At 39.6% G+C, this 16,920-nt stretch overlaps 1 protein-coding gene across 5 annotated transcripts in view; it reads left to right on the forward strand.

The window, feature by feature from the left end:
• Nucleotides 1–16,920, forward strand: part of GOLGA4 (golgin A4) — a 112,622-nt gene that overhangs the window by 34,257 nt on the left and 61,445 nt on the right. For all 5 annotated transcript variants that reach the window (XM_043885176.1, XM_043885177.1, XM_043885178.1 and 2 more), the window contains 3 exons: nt 6,269–6,583; nt 7,269–7,316; nt 8,577–8,633. In XM_043885176.1, the coding sequence (XP_043741111.1) occupies nt 6,269–6,583; nt 7,269–7,316; nt 8,577–8,633 (420 nt within the window). The remainder of the gene's footprint in view (nt 1–6,268; nt 6,584–7,268; nt 7,317–8,576; nt 8,634–16,920) is intronic.

Below are 16,920 nucleotides of genomic sequence, written 5' to 3' on the forward strand. Positions count from 1 at the left end.
AATGGACATGGGTTTGGGTGGACTCCGGGAGTTGGTGTTGGACAGGGAGGCCTGGTGTGCTGCAATTCATGGGGTCATAAAGAGTCGTACGCGACTGAGCGACTGAACTGAACTGAACTGAACACCTCACTTCTGTCACTGATGCTTTACCATACTCTTTTTTTCTGTCCATATATTCATTCCTCTATGTGTACCTCAATCTATTTTATTTTTTTGATGCCTTTCAAAGTTGCAGGCCACAGTATGCATATCATTATCTAGAGATCAGTGTTTGTAATTTCTTTTTTGAAGTGAATTTTATATAAAATGAAATGTACAAGCCTCACATGTGCATTGACTGAGTTTTGACAGTTGTATGTGCCAAACCCACCACAGGTTATGGAAGATTATCCTCACCCCAGAAAGTTCCCTTGTGGTGATCCTCTCAGAGGCAACCTGGTTTAATTTTTTCCCACCATACGACAGATTAGTTCTGCTTATTTTAGATTTACATGTACGTGGCCTCATAGAGTGTATACTGTTCTGTGGAAGGCTCCTTTCACTCACCACAGTGTTTTTGGAATCTCATCCTTGTTGTAGTTACCAGTAGTTTGTTCCCTTCTGTTGTTGTGTAGTAATTCTGTATGAATATTCTGTAGGTGTTCACCTGTTGATGTACACCTGGGCTGTTTGCAGTTTTCTGTTACAAATAAAACTTATGAACCTTACTGTAGAGTGTTAGTGATGTTGTATTAATTCTTGCGCATGATTTCTAAAATAAGATACACTATGTGTAAAAAATGATATGTATCATTTTGATCAATTGTTGATTATTTCAAGTTTTCCCATTAGATCATCATTATCATACTGCCAGGTTAAGGTTCAGCTGAACAAATGTGTACTAAGTACCCACTTTGTGGAAAGCACTGAGGCAAGGCTACAGAAATAGAGAATATGGATCCTGTTCTATAAGAGTATAAAGTTTGGGGTGAGGGTGTGTGTGCAGTGGATACAATGTAGGAAAACATATTTAGTGCTTCCTATACATGAGACTATTTTAAATATTTTTGCCCATTTAATCCTCATAACAATCTACTAGAGTAGTTTTTTTTTTTTTTAATAGATGAGGAAATTGAAACAGAGGTCTTAAAGTTAGTAGTAGTAAAGCTGGAATTCAAAGCTGGAAGTCTGTTCTTAACCACTGTGCTGTATCTCTGTAGTTGTTTTAAGGCATAAACAGTTAGTTGTTATATCAGCGAGTATGTAACTAATGGTGAGTCAGAATGCAGTTTGTGCTCCAGGAGTGGTCCTGGTAAAGTGCTTAGCCATTAAGAAAGGCAGTTTCTGATGGGTGAACTCCTAGAAGTTTGAGCTCACTTTTGAAGGATGTTTGGGTTTCCATATGCACGGAAACTTTGGGCGATAGTACAGAGGCACACAGACAATGCATTTGTTCAGGAAACAGGAAGTTACGTGTTAGAACTTAAGTTTCTGTTATGTGGAGGGGTGATTTTACAAAGAAATGGGTCTTGGGAAGTGGGAATCTTGAACATAAGTGAAGGATTTTGATCTTTCTATTAAGTGAGAGTTCAAATTAAGAGCTGGAATGAAATGAACCGAATTATATTTTAGGAAGAAATCCTAAACACCCTAGTGACCATGTGACGCAGCGACAGACCCGTAGATAGGAGTTTTGAGGCAGGAGGACAGAGGCTGCTACAGATACCCAGTTGGTGGAGGATAAAGGTCTGAACAGCAACACTGTTGGGGAAATAGGAAGGGGGAATGAACACAGGGTCAAGTGCGTGAGACAGAAAGGAGTTAAAAAGTAACTCTGTGTTCGTTTGTTATTACTTATACATTTCTCCTTCTCTAGTCCCCATCACCTTTTTGGAAAGTGAGCTATAAATCAGTGAATGTCTTTGGTACCAGAAACCCGACAGTAGTTGGAGCCAGTGGGAGCTGAGTTTTTCATGTAGCAGAAACGTTGGAGACAGTTTATTAGAGACCCTTTTCCCTTTGACTTCTTGTCCTGCCCTCCGTTTTCCCTCTCATTCTGATCACTGCCTTTCATCTTCCCGGTTCCAAGTTTGGCCTCCAGGAATTACATCTCCATTCTCCATAGGACAAAAGACACATTCCTTTTTATCAGGAAAATGATATTTCTTCTAGAAGGCTCCACCGTGGTTTTTGGCTGCACTGTGTGGCTTGTGGGATCTTAGTTCTCTGACCAGGGACTGAACCCAGGCCCCCACAGTGAAAGTGTGAAGTCCTAACCACTGGACTGCCAGAAAATTCTGGAAAGTCGCATCCTTTAGAGTCCCATTCAGTAGTATCCATTATTGGCTGAGCTTTGGCATACAGCCCACTCGTGGCTGAACCAGAGTCTGGAAAAAGCTAATTTTGTTATGATTTTAAATTTATATTTTTAATGATTTTATGAGTTCTTTTATCTGTAGCTGTGCTGGGCCTTTGTTGCTGTGTGGGCTCCCCTCCGGTGGTGGTGGTGGGCGGGGCTCCCCTCTGGTGGTGGTGGGCGGGGCTCCCCTCTGGTGGTGGTGGGCGGAGCTCCCTTCTGGTGGTGGGCAGGGCTCCCCTCTGGTGGTGGTGGGCGGGGCTCCCCTCTGGTGGTGGTGGTGGGCGGGGCTCCCCTCTGGTGGTGGTGTGCGGCTTCCCATTGCCATGCCTTCTCCTGTTGCACCGCACAGGCGCTAGGGCACCCAAGCTCAGTGGTTGCAGCTCCCAGACCCCAGAGCACAGGCTTAATAGTTGTGGGCACAGCTTAGTTGCTCGGAGGCATGTGGATCCTCCTGGATCAGGGGACGAGCCGGTGTCTCCTGCACTGGCAGGTGGATTCTTTATCACTGAGCCACCAGGGACGCCCAGAGCTAATTTTAAAAATCCTTTAATTGAAATGTAATGTATCACACTCTAAAGTCTACATTCAGAAAAGTATCATGTATTCCGTATACAGTTTTCTGAATTTTCACAAACCAAACACAGCTTTGTAACCAGCACCCAAAATCAAGAAACAGAAATTACCAGTTTCCCAGAAACCCTTGTGTTCCTTTCTGTTCTCCTCTCACACTAGGGGCGGGGGTTAACTACTGTTTTGGCTTCTAACACTGTAGATTACTTTTGCCTGTTTCTGAGTTTATGTAAATAAAATCAGAAGTGGATATTCTTTTGCGTCTGGCTTCTTTTGTTTAATACTGTTAGTGAGATTCATGTATATTCTTGTTTGTGGCTATTAATCTTTAATTCTTGTTGCTGTCTAGTATTCCTTTAATGATCAGACAACAGTTGATTTTTCCCGTCTGTTACTGATGAACATCAACAGTAGTTTCAGGTTTGGTACTGTTTTGAACAGAGCTACTATAGTATATGTCTATTGTTGAACATAATTATCCATTTGTACTGGGTATATAGTGAAGTGAAAGTTGCTCAGTCGTGTCCAACTCTTTGTGACGCCATGGACTATACAGTCCATGGAATTCTCCAGGCCAGAATACTGGAGTGGGTAGCTTTTCTCTTCTGCAGGGGATCTTCCCAACCTAGGGATTGAACCCAGGTTTCCCGCATTGCAGGCGGATTCTTTACTAGCTGAGCCACAAGGGAAGCCCAAGAATACTGGAGTGGGTAGCCTGTCCCTTCTCCAGTGGATCAAACTGCTGTTCCACAGAGTACACATGTGTTTAGTTTTAGTGTTAATAAATACTAGTAGTTTTCCAGAAAGGATGGCTTTACATCGCCACCAGTACTTGGAGTTTTCCATGGTTTTAATTTTAGCCATCCTAGTGGATATGTGGTAGTGTCTCGTTGTGGTTTTAGTTCGTATTTGAGAAGGTGAATGTTTGACCTGGCTGTATTGTTAGCCTGAACGAAACTGGTGTCTGGTGGAAAGGAAGAAGGGAGGATTAGGTATCTATTGATAGATAGTGTTGGATATCTGGTGATGACAGTTCAAGCCAGTCATGGCGTGAAGTGCTTCACATGTGCTCAGGTAGTACTCCTCATAGGCGCCCTGGGAGGGGAATGCTGTTTTCCCCCGTTTACTTATGAAGAAACAGAGGCATAGAGGGGCACTGTAACTTGCCTAAGGTCATATTGCTGGTCAGTGGTGGAAGGAAGACTTGAACCCATGAAGTCTGGCTGCAGAGCCTGTGCTCTAAGCTCCCGCGTCGTAGAGCCAGAAGAGTCTGCCACATAAGCTTGAGTGTGGTTCTTAAGTGTAAGTTTGTCTTTTAGTCTTCTTTCTCTAATACTAATAATGATAATTAATGTTTTATTGCATATTTGCTACATTATAAGCAATTTGCGTGTACATGTTAACTCATTCAGTCCTTGTGGCATCCTTATGAGGTAGGTAGTAGTATTACCATCATTATTATTTTTGTCATCCCTATTTTAGAGAGGCGGAAACAAGACTCGTGAGGTTAAGTAACTTGACTCTTGTTTTGAACATTGATTGTGGCGGAACCAGGATTTAAACTTAGGCAACTTTGCTCGGCACCTCAACAGGCTAAATCACGACAGTCAGTCACCTTCCTGCCAAGCAGAGTAGATGTGACAGTTACCCAGCTTGAGAGCTTCTGCACATACATGTCTTTGACATTGTTCATTAGTCCTGGCTCACCTAAAATAACAGCTATTTCTAGTGGTAGTCAGACTTCTCACTTGTTTGTCCTGAGGCAGTTTACAAGGATACTGTCTGTAGGAGCTGAAGAGCACTTTTTGCGTGGGTCAGAGGTGGCTGGTGATGGAGTAGGCGTAAAGTGGTCTTCGGGGTTTTGAGCATGAGGGTCCCTCTTCTCCCTTAAGACATTCTCCACCCTGTCCCAGAACAGAGGTAAAACTTGCACATTATGAAAGAATAAATTGCAAAGTACATGAAAATAAGAAAAATGAAAGTAAAAATCACTTAAAATCTTACCACTCAGACCCACTCACTGTTAACTTTTTGTGTTGGTCCTTTAACGACCTGGTTCTCAAGGTGTTTGTATACACATACATACAGATTCAAAACTATATGTAGCTACTTTAAATTAAAACGACCTCACAGTATATGTGTTATTTTATAATCTGAGTTTTCCCATTTAATAATATGTCTTGAACCTCCTTACATACATTGTAGTTGATATATCCTCTAGTGGTGAATATTTGGGTTGTTTTCAGTTTTTACTGTTACTAATCTCCTGTAATAAATCTCTGTGTTTATGAAGAGGGTGAGCCCCTGTTAACTCACACCTTGCCAACTACTATTATTAAATCTCTAAAATCTATAAAGTAATCCTGGTCTGATTTTTTTTTTTTATTGAATATTAAAGAGAATCTTTCTGTTTTCTTGTAATCTTTGCCTGCACATGACCTCAGTCTCCTCTGAGCGTTTCGTTCCTAGCATCTTTGAGATCTTGCAGTGACCCTGTTGCCCTAGTGAGAATGAGTTTCTAGTCAGTACCTTAAGTACTGACTGCTGTCATGTGAACAAAGTAATGCTGCTTTGAATAATGCAGGTTATTGAAGTAAGAGTACTTTCCATGGCTGTTTTACAAAACAATGCATTATCGTTAACATTAATATGCCAATTAAGGGGATAGCTCTTGCTGATCACTGTTTCTAACGTGAGGCTTACTGATCCACGCAGAGGGGCTTGAGCTGAGACTCTCACTGCCCTTCATGGTTTTGTAACGCTTACGTTTATTCCCCGTAGACAGTGGTGAGGAGAGCAGAGCCCAGCGTCACCAGTCAGCTCTGCCTTGTGTTACTGAGCAAGATGCGCTCACTCCGCGTTACCTACCCTCTGCCTGAGAAGAGTGATGAGGACTCTGCGCCTCCAGGCAGGCTCCAGATTCAGCCACACACTTCACACCTCACAGTACATGTCCCCATTTGAGGTCCTGGGTGTACACTGTGGTATTGTTGGCCCCTGCCTCCAAGGATCTTAGTTTAGTGGATGAATCTCACAGCACACAGGTGAGGTCTGCTGGGAAAGCACGGCTTCCTTCTTTTTTACAGATGGGCAAACCGAAGGGAAGTGACTTAGTGAAGGTTATTCCACTGCTCAGTGACAGACCTGGGACCTACACCCCAGTCCTCTGACTCAAGGTCCAGAGCCTTTTCAGAAATAACCGGGCGTCTCTTGTTTTTCAGCCAATAGTGTATTGTGTAAAATGTCAGGAATGAAGTTAAATGTGCTAGAGCTTTTAACAGATTCTGGCTGGTGATTAGGGAATAACAGAAGTCTCAGTGTGTGTTTTAACCCGCATGTCCTGTTGCGTTTTGGTTGCAGTCGAGTGACACGCAGTCTTTTGCACAGAAGCTCCAGCTCCGCGTGCCGTCCGTGGAGTCTCTGTTTCGGAGTCCAGTGAAGGAATCTCTAGTCCGATCTTCCTCTAAAGAGTCTTTGGTACGCACATCTTCTAGAGAATCCCTGAATCGGTTCGACCTGGACTCTTCTGCTGCCTTCTTTGATCCACCCTCTGATATGGAGAGTGAGAATGAAGACTCACTTGGGAATTTAGACAGTCTCAGCAAAGAGCAGTTGATCCAGTGGTTGCGGAGGATGGAACGAAGATTGAATGGCTACAAAGGAAAATGTTGTGAGGTAAGGGCATGACTTTTTTTTTGCTAGTATGAAAATTTCCTCCTCATGTTCTCTAATTCATGTGAGGGCTTAGTCTTTACGCCTGTCGTTGGCTGAACTGTTGATTCCCTAGCTCCACTGGATCCTAGTGGTAAGTAGTGGGTGGCAGTATCTAGTTAAAGGCCTTCACTGGTGCTGAGGCCCTTTGGCCAGGACTCTTAGTAAAATTTTGGAGCAAATTGTTGCCTGTAGCCTTATGATTCTCACATTGCTCTTTCTCCACCCTCCCTCTGCTTCTCATTCAGTTAGTGTGAGGTGGGGCCCAAGGACTTCTATTTCTATTAATAGCAGGCTCCAGGTGATGCTTTTGTTTATGAGACTGATCTGTGACCACAGTTTGAGTAGTCTTTAGGCAATGGGCTCTAATCCCATTTTATGAATTAGGTATTAGAGGTATGTGTCTAGGTGAAATAAAATGTAATTTAGTATTTTTATAGTCAAGTTACATTTTATTTTTTAGAAATATATTACCTATATTATTTAGTTTCAACTGCATACGCATCTGATTAACTTGAATTGTCTATTAAAGGGTTCCTTTGACTTATTTTTTGACTTTCATAATGAGATATTTTAGCAGAGTTTAGAACAATTAACTGCATTTATATAGGAATGACTGATGTTATTAGTGACTTTTTCTTTATTTTAGCTTATTACAGCTTATCAGACTCTTCATAGAGAGAAGAAAAAGCTACAAGTAAGTGATTTGTTGGCTGTTCATATTGATTCATATGTAATTTTAAAATTAGGATCTTGTAATAAGATAGTTCTGATCCTGGCTTTTAATAATTCTTCATATGACCAAAGTATTTAACCTGTTTTACTATTAGGGATTTTGATGAAGAGAATGAGAGAAATCACAAATGTTTTTGCCTCTGGTAGGGATGGGCTTCCTCGAGTAGGCAGTATATAAGAAGTTTGGGTTTAAGCCATGCTTGCTTCTCTCAAGCCTGTTTCCTGGTGGGTCAGTCTATAGGTCAGTCTGTAGGCTACATCTTTGTTTTAATGGTAGATAAACATACAGCTTTCTAAATACCTGAAGACATCTGTTTCTTGTCCTTATATCAGGGTCCAAAAATAAGCATCCTCTCTTCTGTTTCCTGAGGTTGCTGCTTATAAAGCCCTTGGTTAAGTGTGTGGAGAGTAGGAGTGATTATAGTCCTGGTAACTTACTTTTGCCCTTCTCTCTCATCCTGTTCATGGCCAGAAATTTCCCAGCAGGCATCCCAGGTGATAATTCACATGTCAGAGCTAAGGGGAAATATCACTCCAGTTCAGATGGTGCTCTTATTTATAAAATCAGATAGTGTTCATTCTTACTATAGAAGTTATTTAAAACAGTTTAATGTCTTGTCCCATTTAAAGACATTAATTGTGTAACCAAAAAGTTATTTGTAAAGTCAGTTTTGATAAACTTTATTTCCCCATGTATATTATTTTAAAATATTTAATCTGCCATTAATAATAGTCTGCTTTGAGTACAGCATTAAATTATCTGACTTTGGTTTGGAATATAATCAGTTGAGAATAGTAACACCAGTTATTTGTTGCTGATTTCACTATTCTAATTGTCCATAACAAGTGTAAAAATTAGATTATTACACATAAAGTATTTAGTTTGATAATTTCTTAAACATGTGGCCTATAGAAGTAGGGGGATAGTTCTGATTTAATCCAGTGTATTATTAATATTCCATAAGCTCATTCTCAAAAGGTCATCTTATTCCTAAGTTCTGTGAGTACCTTACTTGTATTCCTTTGAACTGTCTGTTTTTTTGTTTCTAAATGTACATAAGTCTACCACTAAGTGGCAGGAGAGAGTTGTGATTGCATAGTTGCAGAAGTAAAGGGTATTGGAAAGAAAATTCAGTGATTTGTGATCTTTTAAACTTGCTTTTCATTACTATGTCATGTGGCTGTTTGAACCAGCTTTTTTTTGTTTCCTTTTAAATTAAAGGGTATATTAAGTCAGAGTCAGGATAAAGCACTTCGGAGGATTGGAGAGTTAAGAGAGGTAAGTGGAGAATAGTACTTTGAGAATAGTAACTAAATTTCTCGTATTTATCAGGACTGTTTTATGTATTGGGATAGTTTCATATGTACCCCATTATAGTGAAAACTAGCCAGATCAGCCTACAAGACCAGGGGTCAGTTCTTTTAGTTTTTATTTATGTGGCTTCCCTAAGATACATGTTGGTGAAATTACAGGTAGACCTTTTTTTATTGTAATTTACTGTGCTTCAGAGATCCTGCATTTTTACAGATTGTTATCTGTCTCATCAGATGTGTTATCCTGTGTTATCAGATGATGGTTGGTATCTTTTAGCAATAAAATATTTTTTGAATTAAGGTATGTGCTTTTTTTATGCTATTGCACACTAAGTAGACTGTAGTGTAAACACAACTTTTACATGCGCTGGGAAACCAGAAGTATTGCTTTATTCCAATACTTACTTTATTGTGTTGGCTTGAAATGAATCCATTATATCTCCAAGATGTTCCTGTAATGACATGAGAGTGGCTTATTTAACAACAGAGTATAATTTGCCTGCATAGACAGTCGGTGACAACGTCTAAAGCTAGCCTGTCTCTTAGGTAGTTCAGGCTTCTTTTTGTTTTTTTCCTAACCAGCAACCTTTTTACATTTTTGGTGAAGTAAAAAAAAAATTATGTTTCTCGTAATTTGGGGGGGAAGGTGTAATTTTTACAGTAAACTATCAGAATCCAGGCAAATATTTATCATTTGGAGTCATGCTTTGCTAATTTCTGTTTCTGTCCTACCTTAAGAAGTTTGGAAAATATTGGCTTAAATTGGTTAGAGAACAGCATTTTAAGTCTCTGCTCTGTCATTTATCATAAGCATTTACCATCTTTTAATCATAAACTCTAATAGATGTAGAAAATCATGACAAAAATATAGCTTCCTTGTATGTAGTGACCGCTGTGTAGCCATCACCATGATCAAGAAGGAGAATGTTGCTGGCCATCCAAAAGCTCCTCTGGGCTTCCCAGCCCATTCATAGCGCCTTCTCTTTCTCCAAAAGTAACTGCTATTCTAACTTAAATGTATTTCCTTGTATTTCTTTTAAGGTTTTATCACCTAAGTGTATACCTCAAGATGCTATAGTCTTGCCTATGTAAAAATTTTTTTGATGTATCTTTTAAGTCGCTCTAAATTTACTTGTCTTCTTCATCTGTTTCTTTTCCTTACATTTCATCTGTGGAAGAACCTGATGATAAATGAGAAGATCCAAAATTGCTCATTTGCCTTAATCCCAACATTATAAACCTCACAGACTTGAAATAACAGATTATGAACCCCTTATTGCCAAATTCGGACTTAAATTGAAGAAAGTAGGGAAAACCACTAGGCCATTCAGGTATGACCTAAATCAGATCCCTTACAGTTATATGGTGGAAGTGACAAATAGATTCATGGGTTTAGATCTGATAGACAGAATGCCTGAAGAACTACAGATGAAGGTTCGTGGCATTGTACAGGAGGCAGTGATCAAGACCATCCCCAAGAAAAAGAAATGCAAAAAGGCAAAATGGTTGTCTGAGGAGACCTTACAAATAGCTGAGAAGAGAAGAGAAGTGAAAGGCAAAGGAGAAAAGGAAAGATATACCCATTTGAATGCAGAGTTCCAAAGAATAGCAAGGAGAGATAAGAAAGCCTTCCTCAGTTATCAGTGCAAAGAAATAGAGGAAAGCAATAGAATGGGAAAGACTAGAGATCTCTTCAAGAAAATTAGAGATATCAAGGGAACCTTTCATGTAAAGATGATCACAATAAAGGACAGAAATGATATGGACCTAACAGAAGCAGAAGATATTAAGAAGAGGTGGCAAGGATACACAGAACTATACAAAAAAGATCTCCATGCCCCAGATAACCATGATGGTGTGATCATTCACTGAGAGCTAGACATCCTGGAATGCAAAATCAAGAGGTCCTTAGGAAGCATTACTACGAACAAAGCTAGTGGAGGTGATGGGATTCCAGTTGAGCTATTTCAAATCCTAAAAGATGATGCACTGAAAGTGCTGCACTCAATATGCCAGCAAATCTGGAAAAATCAGCAGTGGCCACAGGACTGGAAAAGTTCAGTTTTCATTCCAATCCCAAAGAAAGGCAATGCCAAAGAATGTGCAAACTACTGCACAGTTGCACTCATCTCACACGCTAGCAAAGTAATGCTCAAAATTCTCCAAGCCAGGGTTCAACAACAGTATGTGAACCATGAAATTCCAGATGTTCAAGCTGGATTTAGAAATGCCAGAAGAACCAGAGATCAAATTGCCAACATCCACTGGATCATCGAAAAAGCAAGGAAATTCCAGAAAAACATCTAGTTTTGCTTTATTGACTATGCCAAAGCCTTTGACTGTGTGCATCACAACAAACTGGAAAATTCTTCTAGAGATGGGAATGCCAGATTACCTGACTTGCCTCCTGAGAAATTTGTATGTAGGTCAAGAAGCAACAGTTAGAACTGGACCTGGAGCAACAGACCGGTTCAAAATAGGAAAAGGAGTACGTCGAGGCTGTATATTGTCACTCAGCTTATTTAATTTATATGCAGAGTACATCATGTGAAATGCTGGCCTGGATGAGTCATAAGCTGGAATCAAGATTGCCAGAAGGAATATCACTAACCTCAGATACACAGATGACACCACCCTTATGGCAGAAAGCAAAGAAGAACTGAAGAGCCTCTTGATGAAAGTGAAAGAGGAGGGTGAAAAAGTTGGCTTAAAACTCAACATTCAGAAAACTAAGATCATGGCATCTGCTGGAAACAGTGACAGACTTTATTTTTTTGGGCTCCAAAATCACTGTGGATGGTGACTGCAGCCATGAAATTAAAAGACGCTTGCTCCTTGGAAGAAAACTTATGACCAACCTAGACAACATATTCAAAAGCAGAGACATTACTTTGCCAACAAGGGTCCATTAGTCAAAGCTATGGTTTTTCCAGTAGTCATGTATGGATGTGAGAGTTGGACTATAAAGAAAGCTGAGTGCCGAAGAATTGATGTTTTTGAACTGTGGTGTTGGAGAAGACTCTTGAGAGTCCCTTGGACTGCAAGGAGATCCAACCAGTCAATCCTAAAGGAAACCAGCCCTGAGTATTCATTGGAAGGACTGATGTTGAAGCTGATGGGTAGAGCTGACTCATTTGAAAAGACCTTGATGCTGGGAAAGATTGAAGACCGGAGGAGAAGGGGACAACAGAGGATGAGACGGTTGGATGGCATCACCAACTCAATGGACATGAGTTTGAGTAAACTCTGGGAGTTGGTGATTGACAGGGAGGCCTGGCATCCATTGCTGCAGTCCATGGGGTTGTAAAGAGTTGAACATGACTGAGTGACTGAACTGAATACTATCGTCATCAATTATGATTACTGAAATTAGTTAAATGCATTTTTATATGCTATTGCAATCCTTCCACCATTTAAAATATCATTTTCCATATCTATGCTGTTAGATCATAAACCATTACATATACATTCTTTTTTTTTAACTCTTGCGGTGTATTTGTTCTACAAGTATAGTTAACGTTCACCAGAAGGAAACGATGCCCAGCTGTTGTACTTGCACCTCCTCCAGCCTCTCCACTGCACGACCTCTGACCCCTACACATGGTTTTGTGAATATTAACACTTCTGTAACATGTCTTAGAGGTCAAACTAGAAATGTGGAGTCTTGGGCTGAGTAGAAGTTCAGGCTTTGTTTCTTCTCAGTCCCTTTCTGTTGTTACTAGAAAGAGGGTACATTTAGCACTTTGTTGAGGGACAAATAATATGGCACTTTTACCCAAAAGGTTTTTCTAAGTTAAAGGTATTTGATACATTCCACTCATCAGAATACCTGGGAAAATAATCAGAAAGATCTTATAAAACTTATGCATAACAATGTTAATTCCAGGATTTGCCCGAATTTGCAAATAGTCCAAATGGCCAACAATAGGACAATTGTTGAATTGGTTGTTATGTTTAGTAATGGTACAGAGCCATTTATTATTGTGCTAAAAATTTCAAATAGTGTAGCTTTACATCGAAGATAAGTTTCCTAGATACCAAATAAATAAGGGTGGATAAAACAAAGTCTTTGACCAAATGAAGCTCATTTTCTGGTGGGTAAGACACGGACACACATACATATATGCATACATATATAACACACTGTCAGGTAGTAAACAGTTCTTTTAGGGGAAATAAAGCAGCATAAAGGATTGAAGGTTGAGTGAGGCCTTTAGAGGGTGGTCACACACTGGTTACTCTCTGAAGAATTTGTTATAGGGAGATAAGAATGGAAGTGAGAGCCAGTCAACAGATCTTACAGCTGTAGTGGTAGTAGGAGTAATGGTAGGGATAGAAGTGGTGGGAAATGGTCAGACTTGCTGTTACTTAGAGGGTTTGCTGGTGATTGGAAATGGGGGAAAAGAGAGGAGTCAAGATTGACCCCAACACTTTTGGCTTGGGTGACAGTGAATTGTGGCATCATTTGTTAAATTAGTGGATAGTGGAGAGGAGATTTATTGGGAGAGAAATCAGGCTTCAGAGTCTGGAAGTAGTGTCACATGGAAGAAGGATTAGGGTTGTTCCTAGTGACTCTAAGGATCTAATCCGAAGAACTTTCTGAAAGTGGAAAGTAACCCCTGGTGCTGGGTCCAGTTCCGGAGCTCATGGGACCCTGTTACAGTGGTGGTGGACAACTGGCTAGCGACCCTGTAGGCTGTAGTCAGGAAGTAAGTAGACAGTTCCTTTATAACTGTAGTCTCTATTATTTGTGAAGCTTTTATTGGTAGAATAAGGTAGCAAGAGGAAGGAGGAGGGGACATGATTAAAAATTGTTTCCATTGTATGCAAAGACTTCTTAAGATGAGGAGATGAAAACATTCAGAACCTGAAAAGTGTTATAGCAGTATAAATCACAGAAGTTAATGTGGGCTGGTAGGGATGCCATGTAACAGGGTCTAGTATGGTAGAAAGTAGAAAATTATTTGGAAGAAATGAAATTTAAAGAAAGCAAAGGACTGCATTGCTATTAAGGAGACGCACAGCTGTTCCACATTAAAGAATTGTCCTATGCCGGTTCATGGGGGACAGTGCTTTCCAGACTTTGGGGTTTCATGGACTGAGAAATTACTTTTCATTTCCTTCCAGAAATGGGGAACAAGAGACTTGTCCTAGGGCTACTTTTGTTTTTTTCAGGTGAGGACATTGAGAATAAGGATATAGGTTCTTTTATTGTCATTATTTCATGAAAGAAATTTTTTTTTTTTTTAAATAAAAAACAATGAGGAAGGACATAGTCTCAGGATAAGGTACAGTTGTTTAGATGAAAGATCTTTAGATCTAAGAAAAACATGTCTTGGTCTTTTTTTTTCTTTTTCTTTTTTTTATTATTATAATTTTTTTTTCATTTATTTTTATTAGTTGGAGGCTAATTACTTTACAATATTGTAGTGGGTTTTGTCATACATTGACATGAATCAGCCATGGATTTACATGTATTCCCCATCCCGATCCCCCCTCCCACCTCCCTCTCTACCCGATCCCTCTGGGTCTTCCCAGTGCACCGGCCTGAGCGCTTGTCTCATGCATCCAACCTGGGCTGGTGATCTGTTTCACTATAGATAATATACATGTTTCGATGCTGTTCTCTTGAAACATCCCACCCTCACCTTCTCCCACAGAGTCCAAAACTGTTCTGTACATCTGTGTCTCTTTTTCTGTTTTGCATATAGGGTTATCGTTACCATCTTTCTAAATCCCATATATATGTGTTAGTATGCTGTAATGTTCTTTATCTTTCTGGCTTACTTCACTCTGTATAATGGGCTCCAGTTTCATCCATCTCATTAGAACTGATTCAAATGAATTCTTTTTAATGGCTGAGTAATATTCCATGGTGTATATGTACCACAGCTTCCTTATCCATTCATCTGCTGATGGGCATCTAGGTTGCTTCCATGTCCTGGCTATTATAAACAGTGCTGCGATGAACATTGGGGTGCACGTGTCTCTTTCAGATCTGGTTTCCTTGGTGTGTATGCCCAGAAGTGGGATTGCTGGGTCATATGGCAGTTCTATTTCCAGTTTTTTAAGAAATCTCCACACTGTTCTCCATAGCGGCTGTACTAGTTTGCATTCCCACCAACAGTGTAAGAGGGTTCCCTTTTCTCCACACCCTCTCCAGCATTTATTGTTTGTAAACTTTTGGATAGCAGCCATCCTGACTGGCGTGTAATGGTACCTCATTGTTGCTTTGATTTGCATTTCTCTGATAATGAGTGATGTTGAGCATCTTTTCATATGTTTGTTAGCCATCTGTATGTCTTCTTTGGAGAAATGTCTGTTTAGTTCTTTGGCGCATTTTTTGATTGGGTCATTTATTTTTCTGGAATTGAGCTACAGGAGTTGCTTGTATATTTTTGAGATTAATCCTTTGTCTGTTGTTTCGTTTGCTATTATTTTCTCCCAATCTGAGGGCTGTCTTTTCACCTTGCTTATAGTTTCCTTTGTTGTGCAAAAGCTTTTAAGTTTCATTAGGTCCCATTTGTTTATTTTTGCTTTTATTTCCAATATTCTGGGAGGTGGGTCATAGAGGATCCTGCTGTGATTTATGTCGGAGAGTGTTTTGCCTATGTTCTCCTCTAGGAGTTTTATAGTTTCTGGTCTTACATTTAGATCTTTAATCCATTTTGAGTTTATTTTTGTGTATGGTGTTAGAAAGTGTTCTAGTTTCATTCTTTTACAAGTGGTTGACCAGTTTTCCCAGCACCACTTGTTAAAGAGGTTATCTTTTTTCCATTGTATATCCTTGCCTCCTTTGTCAAAGATAAGGTGTCCATAGGTTCGTGGATTCATCTCTGGGCTTTCTATTCTGTCCCATTGATCTATATTTCTGTCTTTGTGCCAGTACCATACTGTCTTGATGACTGTGGCTTTGTAGTAGAGTCTGAAGTCAGGCAGGTTGATTCCTCCAGTTCCATTCTTCTTTCTCAAGATGACTTTGGCTATTTGAGGTTTTTTGTATTTCCATACAAATTGTGAAATTATTTGTTCTAGTTCTGTGAAAAATACCATTGGTAGCTTGATAGGGATTGCATTGAATCTATAGATTGCTTTGGGTAGAATAGCCATTTTGACAATATTGATTCTTCCAATCCATGAACACGGTATGTTTCTCCATCTGTTTGTGTCCTCTTTGATTTCTTTCATCAGTGTTTTATAGTTTTCCATGTATAGGTCTTTTGTTTCTTTAGGTAGATATACTCCTAAGTATTTTATTCTTTTTGTTGCAGTGGTGAATGGTATTGTTTCCTTAATTTCTCTGTTTTCTCATTGTTAGTGTATAGGAATGCAAGGGACTTCTGTGTGTAAATTTTATATCCTGCAACTTTACTATATTCATTGATTAGCTCTAGTAATTTTCTGGTAGAGTCTTTAGGGTTTTCTATGTAGAGGATCATGTTGTCTGCAAACAGCATGAGTTTCACTTCTTCTTTTCCTATCTGGATTCCTTTACTTCTTTTTCTGCTCTGATTGCCGTGGTCAAAACTTCCAAAACTATGTTGAATAGTAGTGGTGAGAGTGGGCACCCTTGTCTTGTTCCTGATTTTAGGGGAAATGCTTTCAGTTTTTCACCATTGAGGGTAATGCTTGCTGTGGGTTTGTCATATATATAGCTTTTATTATGTTGAGGTATGTTCCTTCTATTCCTGCTTTCTGGAGAGTTTTAATCATAAATGGGTGTTGAATTTTGTCAAAGGCTTTCTCTGCATCTATTGAGATAATCATATGGTTTTTATCTTTCAATTTGTTAATGTGGTGTATTACATTGATTGATTTGCGGATATTAAAGAATCCTTGCATTCCTGGGATAAAGCCCACTTGGTCATGGTGTATGATTTTTTAATATGTTGTTGGATTCTGTTTGCTAGAATTTTGTTAAGGATTTTTGCATCTATGTTCATCAGTGATATTGGCCTGTAGTTTTCTTTTTTTGTGGCATCTTTGTCTGGTTTTGGAATTAGGGTGATGGTGGCCTCATAGAATGAGTTTGGAAGTTTACCTTCTTCTGCAATTTTCTGGAAGAGTTTGAGTAAGATAGGAGTTAGCTCTTCTCTAAATTTTTGGTAGAATTCAGCTGTGAAGCCATCTGGTCCTGGGCTTTTGTTTGCTGGAAGATTTTTGATGACAGTTTCGATTTCCTTGCTTGTGATGGGTCTGTTAAGATCTTCTATTTCTTCCTGGTTCAGTTTTGGAAAGTTATACTTTTCTAA

Source organism: Cervus elaphus, chromosome 24 (assembly GCF_910594005.1).
Source record: "Cervus elaphus chromosome 24, mCerEla1.1, whole genome shotgun sequence".
Lineage (NCBI taxonomy): Eukaryota > Metazoa > Chordata > Mammalia > Artiodactyla > Cervidae > Cervus > Cervus elaphus.